Source organism: Poecile atricapillus, chromosome W, assembly GCF_030490865.1.
Source record: "Poecile atricapillus isolate bPoeAtr1 chromosome W, bPoeAtr1.hap1, whole genome shotgun sequence".
Taxonomy (NCBI): Eukaryota; Metazoa; Chordata; class Aves; order Passeriformes; family Paridae; genus Poecile; species Poecile atricapillus.
In genome coordinates this window covers 41,148,772-41,170,053 of record NC_081288.1, presented here as the reverse complement: position 1 = coordinate 41,170,053, position 21,282 = coordinate 41,148,772, and the positions used below count along the sequence as shown (strand labels likewise).

At 36.4% G+C, this 21,282-nt stretch overlaps 1 protein-coding gene across 1 annotated transcript in view; it reads left to right on the top strand.

The window, feature by feature from the left end:
* Positions 1 to 21,282, top strand: part of LGR5 (leucine rich repeat containing G protein-coupled receptor 5) — an 88,877-nt gene that overhangs the window by 24,612 nt on the left and 42,983 nt on the right. Inside the window, exon 2 of the mRNA XM_058862836.1 lies at positions 11,254 to 11,325. Coding sequence (XP_058718819.1) covers positions 11,254 to 11,325 — 72 coding nt within the window. The remainder of the gene's footprint in view (positions 1 to 11,253; positions 11,326 to 21,282) is intronic.

Here is a 21,282-nt window from a genome sequence, read left to right as displayed (position 1 = left end):
TTGAGCTTCAAATGCCAAGGCTGTGACTGAGGGGGCATCCTTCACCTCTAATCTTCACTCCCCACGTGGGACAGGAGAAGAAAGCCAAGGATGTGGGCTGCTGTAGTGTCTTTATACCCACTGTGTGGTGTGAAGAACATCACTGTGCATCCCATCAACTCCAAGCTCCTCATAAAGGGAAAGGAAGGCTGACTGGATTCTACAGAATGTGGAAAATAGGACAACACATTGCAGCAGAAGACTTGCTTTTGCTTAGTGAGTGCTTTGACTTACTTCTGTCCCGTATTTCTTTTCTATCTGCACCTTTTCATGGTGGCATCCATTTTGCCACCATTTGGGGAAGGAGAGCTGTAGTGAAAGTGTGTGGGAGGTACTGTCTCGTGTGAGGTGACCAGTGATCATAAGCCAGTGTCATGTAGCAGTTGGGTGTTGTGGTGTTCATCTGTGCTACCTGTTCATTGCAGAGCAAATGAAGCCTATAGGAGAACTCACAGATTGTCTTATGCTTCTAGTTCTTAAAAAACAATGGCGCATCTTCACCCAGAAAGAACCAACTTCTGTTACATCCCACTCCTCTCCACAGGGTAAGGGGAATGTTGTTTGATTCTCTTTAGATGATATGCAGAAGAAAACAAAATTCTCAGTATGTTCAGTACCAAACTATTACTTGCAAACTTTAGAACATTGAGGTAGAATAAGGTACGTGGCAAATTGTAAATAAACTTAGATAACTTTAACTTATCCAGACATACAGAGGCATTTACAAGTCATTGACTGGAATTTTTTTTTGTCTAGCTTACAATATATTTTGAGAAGAAGTTAGAATAAGAATGAGAGAAGGAATGGGTAAGAGTAGAAAGATATTACTGCCTATGGATCCAGCAGTGAAACTGGATTGTTGCAATTTAGATGGCTGCTGATCCAAGTGATGGTCACAGTGTTGGTATGACAGGGGTGGGGGAAGCCCATGAAACGCAAAGTTCAATAGGTTAAGATACAGTGAGGTTCAAGTGGGAATGCCCAGGTACCTCCTCTGGGTGGGGGGTAGAATTTTACACTGTTGGATGTAACACTGTGGATCATGTGCAGTCTTCTAGTGGAAGGACCTAGAAATGAGTCTGGGGCTTCTTTGGGGATTTTGGATGGTTTATAACACCAAAGACATGACAATTGCCTCTCATCAGAGTAGTTGAGCCAATAATGTCCCATCAGAAGAGACGAACACCTTCAGACCTACATGTGAATGTCCCAGTATCTCCCCCAGAGCGAAGTTTTACGCCTGAGCTGGTTGCATAAGGGAGGACATGATCAAAAGCACTACTCCACCTCCCAGGATTTGCTGCTTATCAGCCTCTTCCCTTACCTGGCTCAAATCCCAACCTCTTGCTAAACAAAGGTTGATTTGTGGTGGTCATCCTCTGGTGCTCACACCCACTGCACCTGGGCTGTTACCTTGCACATTGTCAGACAGACACCCACTGCTTTTGCAAATGGCCAATTGTTTGAGCCTTTAACCATTAACATTTCAGTCTCTCACTCTATCACCATGCACTTTAATCTGAGTAATCCTTCTGGCTTTCTGATGGAGCTGATTGGAAATCTGAACCTGATCTTAAAGAAAAATTGAGCAAAGACTATGGAAAAGAGAGGGTGAGAAAGGAAAAATGGACAGAACCAGCTCATCACTTTGAAAAACAACAGGAATGAAAAGTTATGTACCAGAAAAATCAGGCATGACAACCAAACAGAAAACAAAGGCTGTAACAGTGGAAAATGTCACACTTTCCACTCCATAGTGACCCACATGACATCTTGCTTTTAACTCAACAGATTTTAGAAATTATAAAACGGCTGTAAAAAATACATAGAATACTTCCCCATGAACCTATCAGTACTACATGCACTATTTCAGGCAAGCCAGTGAGCTGTTGCATAATTTCCACAACCATGAAATATTGCCTATTGGGTAGAACCTGGCATTAGAAACTTGTAGGCCTAGGATGATGTCTTCCATCAATGGGAGTCACTGGGAGTTCTGCTACCAGCATCAGTGGAGCCAGGTGTTTACCCCCAGGCACTGTTCTAGTGCTGACATTGACTTGCTGTATTAGGGGTTTAAGACTTGTAAATAATAGGGTGACTGTATGTTTCCAACATTTTTATAACATTTGGAACAGAAAAAGAGATCTTGGAAAGTTCTTTTTGTGAGCAAAATAGGCAGACCAGTCAGGTCCAGTATGAGGTTACACTATTTCACATATGCACACAGGTGCAATACAGTTGGCAGCAACCGTTTACATTTGGTAAAGGTTTGTTTCGGTTACTGATGTTTTGTGATATTGTTTTGTGATATTGCCTCCAGGAAAATCCAGAACTCATATTTGAAGCCTGAATCAGAAACGAGGCAGAGGATTTAGCTGAACAGCACCAGCTAATTGCTTGCCCTGAAGAGATTTTTCTGTTGATCATTGTAACAATCACAAGAAGTGTGGGTCATTGCCCTCAAAATGAGGTTGCCAAACAGTGGGCTATGTAAACTCTGTGAATAAAAGGAAGGAAACAGGGATCATTTTTTTCTGGATCAGAGTGCAGTCTCTGCACCTACTAAGTATTGGCTTATCCTCTGAACAGCCCAGCTGAGCTCAGTAGAAATAGTTCTGAAGTATTTTGCCTCCACATATTAATTGTAAAGCTCTGATCCCATTAATTTAAGTTGTAAAAGGAAATAATTTATTGAAAAAGAGCGCATTTTATACAAGAAAGAGTGCAGCTCTTTCTAGTATGATTATGCTGTCATAAGCATATGAAGAATATGTGCCAGCCCAATACAACACATGAAGTCTCTCTGCTGGAGATTTCTCCTTGGTAGGGTGATTTAGAACATCTCAGCCCTGCTCCTCGACCTGAATTGTTTAAAGATAGCTCAGGTATTTCAGTAGTCTGCCTATCTGAAGGGCAGCTGATCAGTTACAAGCAAAGAAAATGTCTGCAGACTAGATACAAGTGATGTCAGTTTAAGGTTAAGGATCTGATATTTATGTATAGTAAGACTGTTTTATACCAGTCCATGTGAAGGTATCTCATGATGAAAGTGAATTTTGATTACTTAAGAAAGAATAAATCATTACCTGATGGAGAAATACAGTGGTTTTAAGTGCATTATCTTTGTAAGAATCAAGCTACATATTTCTTGGCACTTACTGTTGCAGAAATTTGTATGTTCAACTGGTCAGGGAAAGATCTGACAGTTTTGTCATTCCTCTGAGCTCTGTAGGAAGTGTTGGAAGAGGCTGTCAGCCAGCCAGGAGCTGGCAGATCTAGAGGCCTATTGTATTTCAGCTAACAACCTCTGTCAGACATGAAGGGGAGATGTGCACATTAAAAAAGTCCACAACTTCCTGTATCTGAAGAATGTTTACAGTATTTACATCCTAGGTATAACATCAGCCTACATTAGTCCAAGCCAAACTGCCAACTGAAATAAACCGGTTCTGTTTCACCTTTCTCATGTGTTTCTCCTCTGTATTTGGGTTTGTGGAGGCACAAACACAAAGGTAGTAAACAAACTCAGGCAACTAATTTCAATTAAAACCTTTTTTTTTTTTTTTTTTCTCCTGCTGGCTATTTTTTTTAAATACAGATCAGTTCCCAGCTCTGGTTAAACAGCATCTTTACAAGGAATGAGCAGTTCTGGATTAGGGGAGAGATCAGGAGAAATTCTTTTGGTAGCAACACTGAATGAAAATGAATGTGTTGATAATATGACATCCATTGGGTTGTCCACACAATAAAGAGAAGATTCTGTAAATAATTATTTCAGCTAAGCAACAGCACAAAAATGATCAAATTAGTATTTCAAAGTAGAACTCTCGTAGGTGTAATGTAGCATAGCATCATTTTCGCTGCTGAAATTCTTCAATTACTGTTCAACAACACAAGGTACAGCTAAATGGTAGTAAAAGTAGAAGTGACAGTGCTCTGCTAAAATGATTGGACATGATAATATTAATGGTGTTTTCCAGCCTAAACAAGTTCTATGGTTCTGAGCCTTTGATTCAGCACCAATGCATAGGAAGATGGAAACTTATAGGATAAGAGTAGTAAAGAAACTTAACAGCATTTTACTGCTAAATCATGTGACAAAAAAAAAAATAATCAGTTGAGATCAAAGGTATTGACTTGTCATTGACTCTTGTCTTTGCTGACTTTTATTTTTGCCATCTCCTTTACCAAACCAGAATTTCACTCAGAGTACATGTATTTTGCAGTGAACTATTTTGGGAATACACAATGTATATATTCATGACACCTGCTACATTATGTCACACAAAGTGGAATTGTGCAGAGATCCTGTGTTGTGAAATTGGAACAGTCAGAGCATCATCCTGCTATACGTGGGATAATTAATCTCTCTGAGGGTGCCTGATGTGGTAATTTATCTTCTAGCTCTGGACCCAGCTCACTCATCTGAACTCTGGGGACCTTTGCAATGTAGGAGATGCATTTCCTGCCCTGAATACAGGTCTTTTGTGCACAGAGCTCCAGATACTCATGCTTACACCATCACCATTGAAATGTGTTTATAGTAGATGCTCTCAAAGTTCTTTGGGTTTAAATTCTTCAAATCCGTGCTGTGGAATTGAGTTGAGCAAATTAAGATGCACAAAATAAATTACTTACACTGTATCTTGTTATGAATGAAATCAGGCTAATCATGATCAATTTTCACCCTCAGCAGCCCCACAGAAGTAATCTTGGGTATTTTGGTAAAGATGAGTTTTAAAATTGGTTTGTGTAACTTATAATTTGTTCTGTACATAATTTATGGTTAGGTATTCAGACCAATTCACTACTGGTGAGCCATAATAGTTAATTTAGGAATTTATAAGTTTAGGGTTATATTTTGTATCTTTGTTTACACTCACATATATTCTGAATTAGCTTCTGCTGTAGACAAGGTGTAGCATGTATTATGCTGTGCTTTTTGTACATGTTCTCCTCTCATATAAATAACCATAATTTAGAAACAGCTTCATTGAAACCAGAAGGATGAAATTATAGACAGGGAATTAGAAGAAAATGGGACCCCCAGTTTCTAAAATGGATGAATGTGTCCAGTCATTCAGCAGAAGGGGGAAAAAAATGGTATTTTTGTCATTTATGTGGCAAATAGTTGTAAAAATAAGCAACATCTGGAGTGGCAGAAAATATTTTGAAACCAAGGGTTTCTTTTTCCAGACTTGGTCACATCTAATAAATATCTCTTGTCAATTTAACTGTGCTGTTCTTCATCAGAATAAGATAAACAGTACTTGATAAACAAGTAATGAAAACCACAATAAACATGCTGGAAGTTGTCTTCATAAATTACTATAAAAACTGATATTATTTTCCTGTTGTATATTGTTTCAGTATTTGAACAAGATTAATCATGTATGCAGTACTCTTATAATCTGTTTGAACTAGTGCAGCAGAAACAAGCAGTAACTCACAAAGTAAAAATGTACTCATACAATCTGTGGGCATAGCCAGGAGTTCCATTCAGTCCTGTTTTAACTGCCTCTGCTGACTTCTGTGTTATAAAATATTCCTTTAGTTATTTAATTTTTTTAATATGTGAGTTAAGTACAGCAAATGATTGACATGTTGGAATGTTTTTGTAACTTACCCTGGTAATTATTCTTTAGCAAACTGAGTCTTCATCCTCAAATGAACATCCATGAATCAGCTTTGAAAGGAAATGGTTAATTTCATCTAGTGAGCATCATGAATTTGGTATTTAAAAAAAAATAAATAATAAAGCAGAGAGCCAGAATCTTTTTACCTAAAATGATATGTCAGATACTTGTCAGATTAATTCAGCACTGGTGTGTTTGATCTGATCTTTGATCTTTACTTTCTTTTTTTGACCCTAATTGTTTCCTCTGACCTGCTCCCTCTGCTGGAGTCTTGGATAAACTGAATGGCAAAATTGTTTCCTGAAAAGATTAATCATGCACGTACTGTTTGATTTACAAATGTTCTGCAGTCCAGATATAAGTAAGATTTTGATGGTTGTTTATATGGCAGAATTGTCTATGTTCAGGAATAATGCATGGTGTTCAAAATCGCTCTGTTACAGAGCTTCTGCGTCAATAAGCGAAATTTTGTTGTCTGTGACATCAGGGGAACTCAGTGACAGGTGTTGGGAGTGCAAAAGTCTGGCCAAAGCATTTTGTTACTTTGTGTTGAATCCAGATGTGGCCTATCAGCCTGCTTTGCCAGAATCCTGTGTTATATGGGCCAATACACAACAGCACAGAAGAGATGTAGACAGAGCCCTCCTGACCTTACCCTTGAGGTTTCCCTAAGTTCAAGATTCTTGATCCTTACCATATATTTCTATTTACAACTGCAGTGGCTGGAGCAAGCACCACTGGTGTGACCAGTTGGTGGAATGATTTAGTGGAATGTGAATGATTTAGTGGAAATTCATATCTTAATCATAGTTTACTATAGGATCCTTCAAGAAATTGCAGATGAATTTTGAAGCTAGTTATGAGAAGCGCTATGGTTTAATTGTCAGAAAACACAATTCTTATTTATGCACCTTCATACTCTTCCCTGTGCTGCTCTGCGTGGGTGTATTGAACATGCAAATACATGACTAGCAATTTTCATGTTGACTTTGAAAGATAATGCAATCTAGGAACGTTAAAATGAAAATATGGTCTTTTTTTCTTAGTCTGTTGACAGCTTATGCATTGTACTTTGGTATATTGGTGTAAATGCCATGATTGGTCAGTGCAATCTAATGAAAAGGGTGCTGGACAACTCAGTGTATTTTCCCTCTGTGTTGTATAAACATGTGTTTGACTGTGCACATAGTCATTATGTGACTGTGTCACTTAGCCATTAGGTGTCTTAGTTTCCTTTCTTTCCAAAACGATGGTAATTATTATTCTATTTGTTTATTGATATCCTCAAATGAAAACATCTGTAGCAATTTGTTTGTAAGAAACAAGAACGTCTGTTACTACAGTGCTGGCAAACAGATTTATTTCCTTAATGTAGCTGTAGCATATGAAGATATTTTGCATGAAGGATGAAGCATTTGCATTAGTAGATGGCATGCAGTTAATAGCCGACATATTCTTCCATCGTACAGTGGAGCTAATACTAGCTATGTTCTGCCAGTACTAGAAACAAGTGCTGTGTTAAAAGGATGGGCCAATAGAGCAAGGGAAGAGCAGAAGTAGGATTCACCTGTTTTCATTATTTTGTGTTACTACATTTAAGGTAGTGTCAAATTTTGCTGTAAATTAGTTAAGGAAATTGTCTTAGTTTAGAAACTGTTCTCAGCTGGTAACAACTAAGGGACTACATTCAATCTATTGACAATATTTTATGAGAGTGCTTTATCTTTCAAAGACTTACATAAAAAGAATTGTTAATACACCTTGGATGAGGCAAGCTTAGAAGAATCAAAATTAATAATCCTAATAATAAGTATTGATTTTTTTTTTAAGTCAAACAGGTTGCAACTGTTTAAAAAATAGGTTACAAAATTAATTGTCTTTAATACTGGATTATTGTATTAGACATGGAATGGATAGACGAGTTTCTACCATTCAGTATAGTAGACATTTAGCCTAGTAGAAGTTTTTGCATGTATCCCTAGGCATACTTTTGTTCTCCTTTAAAAGACATAAATATAATGTGAAAAACTGATCTTTGAAGATGAATAGTCACTGAAACATCTCTTGTAATAACAGCTAATAAAAGCTTAGTAATGTGGCCTGCAGACTCATCTATTATATGTTTAGAACTAGTTCACTTAACTTGTTTTACTGGCTTTCTGGAATTCATTGTGAACTACTCACTTTTAAGATGGTAACTGGATGTTTTTTCCGTGTGTTTATGCATGGACAATAAAACTGGGGGAAACAAAGACCTGTTGTATTTGTCTTCTTGGGTGCTGTTTTGCAAATGCTCAAAATTTGCTCATCTACTCATCCAGAAAAAAACAGATAGATGCATGGTGTAGTTTTCAGTATTTTCTGGTTTTCAAATACTTAATCAGAGCTAAGATTAAATTAAGAGAAAAAGAGCTGAGATTCCTTTAATGAGTCACCAGAGACACTGCATGGTGATTGATTGGAACAGAGTATAATTAAGATATCATTATAGTGAGCCATATTGCCAATGTAGTCACTAAAGCAAAGCTTCTTATCTTTTGAAAAGATGAAAGTTTCATTTGCTGGTATATTGCTCTTATAGTCAGCAGCTGGCAACAGACTGCAGGAATGCTGATGGGAGAAGGGGCAATGCGTTCATCTCACTGTTTAAAATAACATTATTACCTTTTCAGTACGATATGGCAGCTCATGGTGGTTTTCATCAAGGTAGATGCGCGACTATGGCTGTCTCTATTCAGAGCATTTGTACACTTAGGGTATACTCCTACCATATTGCTCCTACTGTCACCAGTGGGGTTTCTGTGTGCTGTGATGCTGGGAGATGGGAGTAGTTCTGTTACATTGACTTATTTAAAGGCTTTCAGTATTCTAATAATTCCAGGTTTTTCATCACTGTAGTTTGTAAGAGTCTACCAAGATTTGATACAAAATCAGAACCATTCCACTGAGGATGTTTAGCCAACTGGTACTGCTGGAGGAAGTAGAGTTTTGATTTCTGTTCCTGAAAGTTTCTCAGCGTTTTCTAATTGTCTCCCCCTTACAAGAGTAGCACATTGCCAACATAGACTGTAATGTCCTGTGTATTAGTTGCTGATATGTTAAAAGCTAATTTAAAAATAAATTATTGAGCAAGCTTTAATTTCTGTTACCTCCACCATCCCTGAAAGTATTTAAAAGATGCATAGATGTGGCACTTAGGGACATGGTTTAGTGATGAACACATGGCAGTGCTGGGTTAAAAATTGGACTGGATGGTCTGAAAGGTCTTTCCCATCCCAGACAATTCCATGATTACATGAAATATGCATAGGTACTGTTTAATAGTTTGGTTGCACAAAAACACCATTGTATGTTATGTTCCAAGAAAAGAATCATCTGGGAAAAAAAAAGTAACCAATCTAACAGAAGGAAATTATTTAACTGGTAGGTTTAAAAATAATTATAAATTGCTGTATTGTACACTGGGAAAAACGAGAGGTTGTCCTCCACCATATGATGTGGTACACATACTTTACCACATGAATGGAGTCCAAAAAGGAGACTAGGACATAGCAGCTCACTGTTGGCAAACCCACCTCTGGGGTCTAAAGATGTTATGAAGGAAAATACACTTGTTGATTTTCTCCATGGGCATCAAAGCACATAATGAAAGCCACCTTCTCTTGTTCTAATCCTCTTAAGATATTCAGGTCTGGTCAGTAGACTGCATCTGACTGGTTTGTCATGGGGTCCTGTGAATGATACAAGCAGACGAGTAATAGAAGTCAATATGCTAGAAAAAAATGACTTCAGGTTTGTCTCATCAGCCAGAGCACTGATTAATGCTGGGTTTGTAGAGTGTCCTAAATACATGTGCATCTGAAGACGAATCATTGCCATCTTTCACCAGGGCTTGCTTTTTAAGTCTAAAATATGATTTGGCATGTTTTCAAAAACCCATTAAGACATGTGTTGAAAATATCGCAATCAAAATGATCTTGTTAAAATATTGGGTTTATCTTAATATTCAGTAGTATATAATTCACTACCTGGATGAGTTGGTTTTTTTTGCCAAATAAATCCATGTTTTTGTTCCTTTGCCAGAATAAATCCTTTGAGCTTTTATCAAAGTGAAAGGGCAATAACCTGCTAAACAGTATGAAAGAATTAGGTGATAAAGTGTTACAGTAAAAAATGAATTTAATAAGTACACATTTCTCAAATTATACTTTGATTTTGAAGTGAATGCAGAAACCTTACTCAACAGTGATTTGATAATTGTTGAAAGTATTAACACATTTCCTTTATTTCAAAATCTCTATGTGAAATATGTTTCTAAATTATGCATTTTAAAATTCACCAAAAGATCAAACATCTAAATTAACTATGCTGACTGAAAGCATATATTCTGTAATGTGAAACAGACTGTGAATAATAAGAACTAGATGGAGTAGGAATAGAAATGCCTACCCACCAAAGTACAGATAACTTATTTACCTTGTAAGCTCTCAACAGCTGGAAGAAATAAAATTATCTAAATAGTACCCAAAGTAGCTGGAAACTATAAGCACTGCTACAAATGCATAGATATGTTTAAATAGTGGGGAGTTTTAAATTACTGCATAATGCTTGCATAAAATATGCAGGTCACTCCTAATTTTATTTTAAGAATCTACAGAAATGTTGATACAGTTGTGTAAGTTCCACACAGAATTTTATTATGCAATTTGTTTACAGTCTTGATGCTCAATGAAAAGCAATTATAATGATACTGTAGGGCATGGGGAAGATGGTGGAAAACAATGAAAAGGCAAGAATAAAAGGGTGTTATATGAAATTTAGTCTAAAACATAGCTTGAATGAGCTCTGACAGAGCTGATATTGCTGGTAGTTTCCTGTACCAGGAACTACCATGGAACCCCACCAGGAAGTGCATTACAGAGCAGGATCACATTACACCCTTGTTTTATGGTTCATTTCACTTATTTAATGCAATTTGAGTACCTGTAACAAAAGAGCACTCAAAAAGGGAATGTTTATTATTTGAAAATATTTCTGTAAGTCATGTTGGGTTTTGGGGACACCTGATGTGCCTGGGTGAGGCAAGGCAGATCAACAAGTTCTGTGGCAAAAGCAAAACATTTCCATATTCATAAAATTTTAAAGATGATGCAGATACTTTGTATCTGTTTGCTTTTGCCTGTCTACTTCAGTAAACCAAGTGTACTACAGTGCTACAACAACAAAAATCATAGTAATTTTCCTTTACTACTCCAAGTAAATTTTAATACAGTACAGTGGTTTATTAAAATTATGTCAACTAGAAGTGTTGTTTAGTGTTCCAGCTGATTTATAGAGCGTGATAAAACATTCCAAAATCTCTGGAAATGAGGAACATGCTACAGCCTGTATTGGTTTGACAAAGCTGTGTTCGTACGAAAAAGGAATGTTTAACGTGCTAAGTAGATAATGATTCATCAATTCTGGCAGAGGAACTAATTTTTATTAATGTAGTACTTAAAAATGTGTGGAATGAACAGCTGGATGCCACAGTTGTGGCATGCCACATTAAGTCTCTGTCTGTTTTCCCCTACAGTGATCTCAGTATGAACAACATTACTAAGCTGCCCTCAAACCCTGTGCACAACCTCCGCTTCCTGGAAGAGCTGTAAGTATCATTGTATCCTTGATGGCCATAGTCAGCACTAGACACATTCCTGTGTTTGTCTCTCCTACTTAATGTGGGAACCAGATAAAAAGGTGCAGGAAGGCTGTCAGCCTGACACTTTTGGCACATGCGGAAACACTTAGTTGAAAAAAAACCAATTGCTTGTGATTCTGGAAATGAACTTATAAAAGAGTTACCATGAGGCTACAACTTCTCTAAGCAGAGACAGAGCCAAACAAATTAAAATTTTTAAACAAGGACTGTTTAAAAGAGCTGGATTGCTTTTTGGAAATAGTTAAGCAGCAGGATATTAAAAGTTTGAATACTGGCTCATGTTTATTAAAATCCCAAGTAAAGCTGTAATCAAAACCAAAACCTGCTGCCTTGTTCTGCCAGTGTCAAGGACAATTGAGTCCACATTTCATAGTATGGAGGCTTCTTGTTCTGATCACTTTTAATTACTGTTTCCTTACTCTTAAACTTAGCATCCCTGAAGGCTGACTGTAGAGTGCAGAATCCTGGAAAAAGCTTAGTTACGCTATCTACTATATTCACCGTGGGGAAAAAGTTCATTGCGAAAACTTGCTGATCAAGCACAACATCAAAAGAGGAATGTTGGCTTGAAGTGATGGTGACTAACCAAAAGTGAAAAGTATTGTGCATTCATGAGACCTGGATTTGGCAGTGACTCTAGTTATGATGGCCCAGGCTTAAAAGAAAATTTAGGTTTCTGAGGAGTGTTGGAGACTCTATAACTGATGCACCATAGATCTTGTGGAAAAAATCTGGCGCCTGTATTTGCATGAGTACCTCTAAATATTGATTAAAAGCCTTCTAGGAAATATGGCTTTTAAGTTTTTAGAACTGAAAACCTGCTCTTTTTTTTTAGCATGCTTAGCTGCTATCATGCCATAAAATTCATGTTAGAGGTGCAAAGTCATGATGCTACCCTTCTTGCAAATATATGGTCTGTTTTAAGCTATGAATGTGTACAGCCCTCTGCAATTTAAGTGGGTATTCCACTGACAACTTTCACTGTGCTTGCTAACATTCAAATGAATTTTGCCACCTGGTCTTTCCAGCCAGCATCTACAAAAAAAAAAAAAAAAAAAAAAAAAGCCAAAAAAAACCAACAACAAAAAACCCACAAAAGAAACAAAACCAAAAAACCCAAAAATCCCCAATCAAACCAAAATAATTGAAACTATTTTGTATGCTGACTTTGGACAATACCCTATTTGCAAGCAGGTTTTCCTTCCTTGTCTTAGTTTTATTCCTCTCAGCACTTCTGTTTGGAAAGCTTTATTTCATTTTATTCTTTCTCTCTTCCCTTTTCCTTGGTTATAGATATCTTTCTTGCCATTGGTGCAACTTTCAAATAGCATAACAAACATGCATCCCTCATGCAGAGGGATGTCACACACCAAGTGTTAACAATATTAAGTGCATATGGAGTGAATCATGCCTCAAAGCCCCTGCTTGTGAAGTTCTTCATCATGTTCATGTTTACTTGTCCAATCTCCTGTCAATTGTAATAATCCTGCTAAAGCCTGCCAACCCAATTGCTCTCTGGCTATTAAAGGAAAGAATTTAAACAAAAGTTTAGGCTTTTCCTGGAAGGAAATTCTAATACAGCCAGGTTACCTTTACTCTTTCATTTTATGATTAGATCACAGAATCACAGAATCAGTGGGGTTGGAAAAGACCTTTGAGATCATCAAGTCCAACCTATGACCTAACACCACCTTATCAACTAAACCATGGGACTGAGTGCCACATCCTGTATTCTTTTAAAGACCTCCTGAGAGAGTGACTCCACTTCCCTGGGCAGCTAAATGACCCAAATTGTAAGACTTAAGTCACTGCCTGAGAAACTGTTCTGTGGTGTATGTTTATCCTTCTAGTTTGTGTTCACTTTTAAAATAAGCTTAAAAAACTGAAGCCTTGGAAGATGTGAGGCAACTGATGTGAGGCAACTTACTGTGCTGAGAGATTGTTTGGTGATCAGAGGCATGCAATGCAATTCAGCCTAGTATTATATAGAAAAAGGTGCAAACAATGGAAAGGGAACTTCTTGTTTTATTCAGTTTTGAAGTATTGAGAGAACAGCCATTGTAGTTCTCATGCTCCCCTATATTAATTTGTGAGCACTGATTATACATATGAAAATTAGTTTTCCAATCCAGGCATTGCCACATGATTTTTTTCTTGTTTACCTGAGAAATCTATATTTCGTTTGTGTGGCTCTGTTAAAAAGTACTCCTGAAAAATGTAACTTAGCCCATAGTTCAGAAATCGTTAAAATAAGATTTTATGAGACTTTTGCTAAAGAAATGTTTCATAAAATTAAAATCCATCTTAGAAATTTCTATCTGATCTTTGAAGTACACAACATCAGGAGCTTGAAATGCAGCTTTCAGGGTTTTTCTAGTGTTGAAAAAAGTCTTACTAATCCCATTCTTAGAGATCTTGTTCAAACATCTGATAAAAGCTCATGGCTGAACCACTGAATTTTAGCTTAGATGTTGCATCCTCAATGCCTGTTTGGCAATACTATTAAGTGATCACCTTGAAAGAACTGAGATTTTGTTAAAACAGTTAAACTAATTGTTTTGATTCCAAAGCAGTGGCGTATAAGACAGGTCTGTTTAGCCAGTTCTGACCTTCCAGGCTGAATCTGATCCATTTTTACATCCAAGGTTAGACACCTCTACATGCAGCATTTTTGCAAACCTGATGATCATGACTGATATTTATTCTTAGCCAAAGACTGTGATCACTGAAGTAAAACATATTGAAATTGCTTTTAAGGTGCATGTTCCTCTGAAAATTTTGGAAAATGTTGAAGTACTTGGGACTTTCTAATTCTCAAAAAAATAAATTCTGAGCAAAGTCTTTTAATTTTGCTCAGAATTTATTTTTAATTGTGAAAATGATGGGCCTTTCAGATTTAATTTTATCTTAAAGCATATATGACAGAACTCCCACCAAGAAAGAAATGTTTTTCAGCCGCTTGATTATCAGCAAGTTGCTCTGCATGAACTTGTACAACACTATTAAGTCAAATTCTTCATTATAAATTGAAAATAACTGCAGATATTTATCAGTCTGACCGAATTCAAGACTCAGTCTCATGTGGATTATTTCTAGACATATGTCATTACACAGGATGTGTAGAATGCCTGTTCTAATAGAACAGTGAATTTGAGTAATGCATGGAAAAAAGTTTTTTTTAAAAAATCTAAAGGGTGGGACTCTTAACAGTTTTAGAGGCAGCTACATCTGAGTGCAGACCTAACATTTTGTGATTAGTTACACTTCAAAGTAGTGCCTGAAACTATTTTATTTTATAAATTAATGTCTCAATGAAATGTGAGGAAGAAAGCCAATAATAATTTAAAACTATTTGAATCAGACCTACATACAAAATCTCTCCAACTAGATATATATCCACATATACATACATATGCATAAATATATGCACAGACACCCACACATGCACATATATAAGGTTTTCATTTTAATTTTAAACGTAGGAACATTGCACAGATAGCTTCAAGTGATATTTAGTAAATTGCTATTTTTCGGCAACTTATATTGGGTGTTTTAGTAAAACAGCAGCAAAAGACTGTTGTATTACAATTACTTTACTACAGAGCATGACAGTCCAAAATAATCTCTTTTCTACAAAATCAAGCAATGAAGTCACCCCAAATTATTTGCAATCTACATAAAAGTGCAAGAATGTTTTCTGACACACGTGGTTATTTTGAAATAATCTTAAAATCAAATAAATACATATATAAGTTTTTTATATTGATCTTGGCATTATTATAGTGGTCTCTCAGGCAAAAGTGCCTTTAAAGATACAATTTACTGTAATACAGAAGTGCAGAATTGCAGATACAATACATAAGAGATGTATTATGTGAATCTTACCATGATTTGTGTTGAAATCCCTTTACACTCCAAAAATTGTCAAGAAGCCACTATATATGTGAAAATGAAGTCCTGAATTACCAGGCATGATCCATTATGGACTGGTTTGGGTTTTTTTCTTTTTACTTCTCCCTCTTTTTACTCTTTCTCACTGCAAAGATGTTTTCAAAGGGTTAATGGGAATTAGGTGTTCTTTTCCCCACTGACGTTGAGTTGTGGGACTGCGATCTCTGGTCATGTACATTTTTCAAAACTGAGAGCATTTGCTCTTGAGGTTCTGTACAGTCTTTATTTTTGTACTGGTGTAGGCATATTTGACTAGCATTGAAAACAGATTCTGTGCTTTTAACTATAACATAAACTGTTAGAAAACATGAAAGTGCTGCAGCCATAGTCCAAAACTTTTTTGAGAAATTGGGAGAATCATGTAATTTACTTTTAATAATTTTGGAACATTATCATTAAATACTAAAATATTTCCTAAAGGTTAGTCTGCATATATTTAAAAACCCCTAAGGCAAGAGTAAAAATGCTGGCAACTGACATGCAGAACTAAAATAAAAATAGAGTATTATCTAGTGTTCTCAAACTGTCCACACATTCCAATGTCACTTCAATACCAGTTTTACAGTTCTTGCACAGCAGGTGGAAATTGGTTTGTGTCACCTCCATCAGCTAAAGTTTCAAGAGCTGTCACTGCTAAATGACTTGTGATCCCCTGGATAATTTCAGAGCGGTGCACAATCTAACACCTATGTTGTGAATTCAGTTTCTTTATATAAATAGCAAATTTGGTTTCTTCATATGTGCATCCATGTGGATCAGACTGTGTCACTGTGTTCAATATATGATGTTTGTCATATATATATGATGTTTGTAAGAAGTGTCTGTCACCAGCCCAGCAAAGGGCCCATGGCACACGGTAAATTCTGTTGCTGCAAGACAGATTTTGTTGATACCTGAGGACAGTGGTTTCCCAGCTTTGCTTTAATACAGGGCTGCACTCCAAGTACGGACAGAGAGAAGTGCACCTGTTGTCTTGAAATATGTTGGTAAAAACATAAGAAGATGTTTACCTAGTTAATCAGTTGGAAACAATGACAACAGTTTTCTCCCCTAGTTTTTGCACACACAGTTTAGGTTTACTAGAAAAGAACAGACACAAACATGGAAGATTCCTGCTGTATGGGCTAACAACTTGTAACCTTTACATCCACAAAACAAGGGCCCTGATGTTCTGGAGCTCTCACTGCTTCTGATGCCATCCTTTCGATGCCAGCAAAGTGAGTAACAACAAAGAACTTGCCCATGTGGATGTGTCAGCCTGACATCCTCCAAGCTGCCCTTTTTGCCATCTTATCAAGAATAACATGATGAGGAACAGGGAAAAAAAAAAAAAAAAAAAGGGGAAAGAGAAAAACAACAGAGCAAATGCCTTACTAAATCAGAGCTGCTTGCATTTCTTGTTGAATAGCTTGTGCTGACAGATAATTATTCTGGAAATGTTAATGCAAATTGCACAGATAGTAACCTTGACACTAGAACTGCTGTGCATCTGTGGGGTAAAGGGGAAGAAGGGGAGATGGTGGGGTAGGAAAAGGATAAAAGAAAACTGAAAACATTCAGATATACTTGCAAGCAGAAGCAATAATTATTCTAGGTTGATGTCCAAGAAACCTTGTCAGTGCTGCTGCATTACTCGTATTGGGTGTCTGTTGAAGTTTGGTTTTGGCTTGTAGCTTATAAATGCTTTCTGGTACTTGTAATTTATTATCCAGCAATATTCATTAGGAACTTGTTTAGAACATCAAAAAGAGTCACTGGAAGTGCTTTTTGTGTTTTGAGATCAATACAGATACAGTGACATTACACTTAATTAAACTAGGGTGAAGTGTGCTATATATCTGTAGATCCTGAGGCAGGATTTTAATTTAAGTCTTACACATTCATTGTGTACTGCAGTAGCAAGTATGCAGACATAATTTCCTTTTTTTTGTCAGTGGAAGTTCAGCCTGTTTGTAAACTGCTTAATTTCAGTGCAGTGAGAACTTTTGATACCTACATGGGTCAATTTTTTTCACTTGCTTAGGATGATGGGTACGGAATTCAGATCACATTTATATCTAATAAGTTCTCGAGCACAGTAGAACCAAATTCTTCCCTCTAAGTGGTTGGGTTTTTTTAATTTCCAAAGAGAAGTAGCTGTAATTCCTCCAGTAATTCATTGCTGTTGCCTCATTGAACCACTCAGAAAACAGCAGCAATCTCAAAACCTGGACCTACGCAATTTGTGTTCTTTGCCTGTCACACTGAAATGACTAAACAGCTAATACATTTTTAATTATTTTCAGTTTGACCATTCTGTGTAGTGTTGTACTACACTTCAGCCAGTTTCTGCTGTTAATGGTTATTATTTCCTGTCTTTTCTGATGATAGTGACACTACTGGGATAAAACCAAAACCAGCATCAGAAGTGTAAATGACACTTGGGAGACCCAGCCTAGGAAATATTATGTATATGATCCACCATTTATTGCTCCAGGTTGCTGTAACATTTAAATACTTAGAAATTTTAACAATTTTAAGATCGTTCTGAGAGCTGTGATTTAGTGACAACGTTCTTCAAACACCAAAGTAGTGCCTCTAAATGATTGTATCCATGGGATACAATCTGCTGGGAATCAGTGTGGGATGTCCTGGCCAGTGCTGGAGTCCCTCCTGAGAGTTGTCCTTGCTGCAGCTGGAAGGCAGGTACTTGGATACCTTGGATACTGGATACAGGAGAAAAACCTGCTTGTTGTCAGTGTCGGCTAGGGACAGCTTCACAAAGGAAGAGATCAGTTGTCTTTAGCAGTGACTGGATCACAGCCATGCCAGACACAGAAAGAGCGTGTGCCTTTTTTAAGTGGAGAAAGAAACAGTATGTTTTGAACCAACCAACTGACAAAAATCTGTGATCTGTTTCATCAAAGCCAGTTCAAGATCAAATGCACACTGATTTCATTCCAACTGCTTTAGGTCTGTTGGAGTTATTCCAGTTTACACCCTATGAGAATTTGGCACAAGCATTTTAAAAGGCAATTAGGCCCTAAAGCAAGAGCAGACTGTGTTGTATTTGAATTTCTAACTGAACTGTAAGTAGCAATAAATATAACATACAGCACAATTATGACTTGCACACTCTCCCTTATTCAAGGAAAGGAGAATATCTTTACATTTTCTTCTTTGATCTCTCTAAGCATTACATTTCTTTTTATATTACTGTAATTTTATAGTTTTAATTAACATGACAGATTGAAATATAAAAAGATAATTAAAATACAGACTAACATTTAAATTCCTAGGGTAGCAAAGTAATTCTCAAAAAAAGTTTTGAAATATGTGCTGATATCATCTGTGAATTATTAACACTTTAATTAATCACCCATTAATTCATACATTGCTATTGCATTGGCCTGAGAATAATCATTAATACATATAAAATGAAACTCTTATCCAAAAATTTTAGTTTACTTTGGTTATGTGCTATATGTATATCCATATTGTCAAAGATTTTTTGATGTAAGTAGCAGGAACATTTCATGTTACCTATTTATCGATGTATATGTAAGCTGAAGAAAATTAGAAATAAAAATATATAAATTATATATTGACTATATATTTATATAAGGGGAGTAAACATATGTGTAGTTGTGAGCTTGTGTACCTTTAACAAAGTTTGACAGGAAACAAAATTGAGGTAAGATTTTAGATTAGTAAATTGTTCCTTGAACAAAGGCAATTTTTTAAACCAGAAAAAGTTGTTAGAGAAAAGATATTTTAAAAATTATGTTTTCTTGTTACACTTCCATGTTGTTCCTCCCAAAATAGTCATTTTCCCCATTAGAAATTGGGGTAGTAGGTTTAGGATTGATAGTAGTGTTATTGGTGTAGCTCCTCAGAGAGAAGTAAATTACTGGCAAATATGATACTGTGGCAGGATGCAAATGGGAGCCCCATTTCTTCTTGTGTCAGCACAAATTTTTTCCCCAGACTTCAATGAGACTGATTTCACCATGGATCTTTATCAGGTATTTAGAACAATTATGGCAGTTGGAGGAGGCAGATCAGGCTTTTAAGAAAGAAGTTTCAAATTACAAAAGAGAGTTTCTTATCTGTACACAAGGTATAAAAGACACAGTCCATGATTACATTAATTTTAATGGAATTTTCTACATACTAGTGTCTTAGCACCAGATTCAGGAGCATACACACAGTAGAACAGCCCCATCTTTTGGGGCTTTTACTGTCTCAAGCCTTCTGAACTTTCAATTTATATTCACCAGAAAAAAGTACTCTATTCACTTTTCTGTCTGGAGAGGTTGTTAGCTGTATCATGTATTGACGTAAATGATGAATGTAACATCTGTTTTTCAAGAAAACATACAAATATAAAGCTGACTGTATTGTGACTCTCTTGGTATTAACCTAGTCATATATATAGATGTAGATACAGAAATTGATATATAGGTATAAACATATCCATGATAACATTGTCTTAGTGTGTGCAGTCTTTGCTCTCATTCCTTAAATAAAAGCAGCCAGCCAGTTAGTGAACAGAAGTAAAATGCAGAGTCAGAGATATACAGAAAGGATTCTAGTTCACAGAATTATTCTTGTAGAAATCTTGTAGAAAACTTTGCATGCTTCAAGAATGATTTCTGATTGCACTCACAATTCCATTGTGTATAGGATATTGCACTGCATGGAAACCGATAAAATATAATGCAACACAAGTGATGCAATGATATGTAACCTAATCTGTATTAAAAGGCATGCACTGGCATTAGTCTAGAAGCATTGAGTCAGTCTGGTATTCATATCATAGTTTACTGGGAAATACTAAGAGTCAAATATATTTATCAGATATTTGAGTGTAATGAATTTCTACTTAATTGTATCTGTTCTGAAATACAATTACAACAGGTTCACTGAATTTTCACTTTCACTGGTAATGAAGCTTGACTCCTTTTACATTGTTTATTCTCAGTATATGTTGAGCCACACTGAGATCCAGTGTCATCTATTCTATGTTTCAGCACCTTGCAATGTTTGATAAGTAACTTGTCTCAGAAAATTCCATTGTTCTGATCCTGTTAGAACACAGTATGAATATTGACGAATGTAAACATATGCTTTTTCCCAAGGACACAGTTACCTCCCTTTCATGTCTTTTCTTTAGGTTTGATACTACTAGATGCTTGATCAGCATTTTTTGGTATAGGTCTTACTTAAGCAGAGAAGGAAAGCAACCACTATTGGTATTGTACTGTCACTGTCTTCTGCAGACTGAGAAAAGTAGCTGGGTTAGATTTCCCATAGGTTCTTTCTGTAGTTAGTGGAAATGTGTTTTCTTTATTAAATGCCACAGTTTTTTATCTGTAGAGAAGACTTTTTAGTGTTTCAAGTTCACCTTCATCCCGGCAGGTGTAGAGGAAATAATTGGTACCAGGTGAGGTTTGTCCTGGTGCATAAAACATCCACACAAAAAGCTGTTTTGGATTGGCAAAAAAAAAATTATTGTACTAGAAATGTAAAGTTGACTGTTCTCTGTCACAACTCGTATTTATTTGCTTCTTTCTGATGAATGAAGTTTTCCTTTTCAGACAATCAAAGGAAAACAAGAAAGAGGTTTCTGATAAATTTTGGAGCTTTAGTTCTCTTGTATGGGAGTGTTCTTTTGACTGGATGACCACCATTTAATAAAACTAAGACAGTGCAGGAGAGGTCAGAATATGTCAAAGGGGTCAACAGATGGGGAGCACTCAAAGGAGAACAAGACACACCATTTCTTATATCTGATCATAGGCCATGAACATGACCTGCAGCACTACAACTATTCCAATAGTGCACACTGATTGCCAGTGTGGCTCAGTAGCATTGAAAGATGTTTTATAAATTACTGCCATTTGAAAGTATGGAGTTGCTTTTCTCTCAGTTCATTTATTTTACATCTTTTAGAAAGAAACTTGCAGTAGT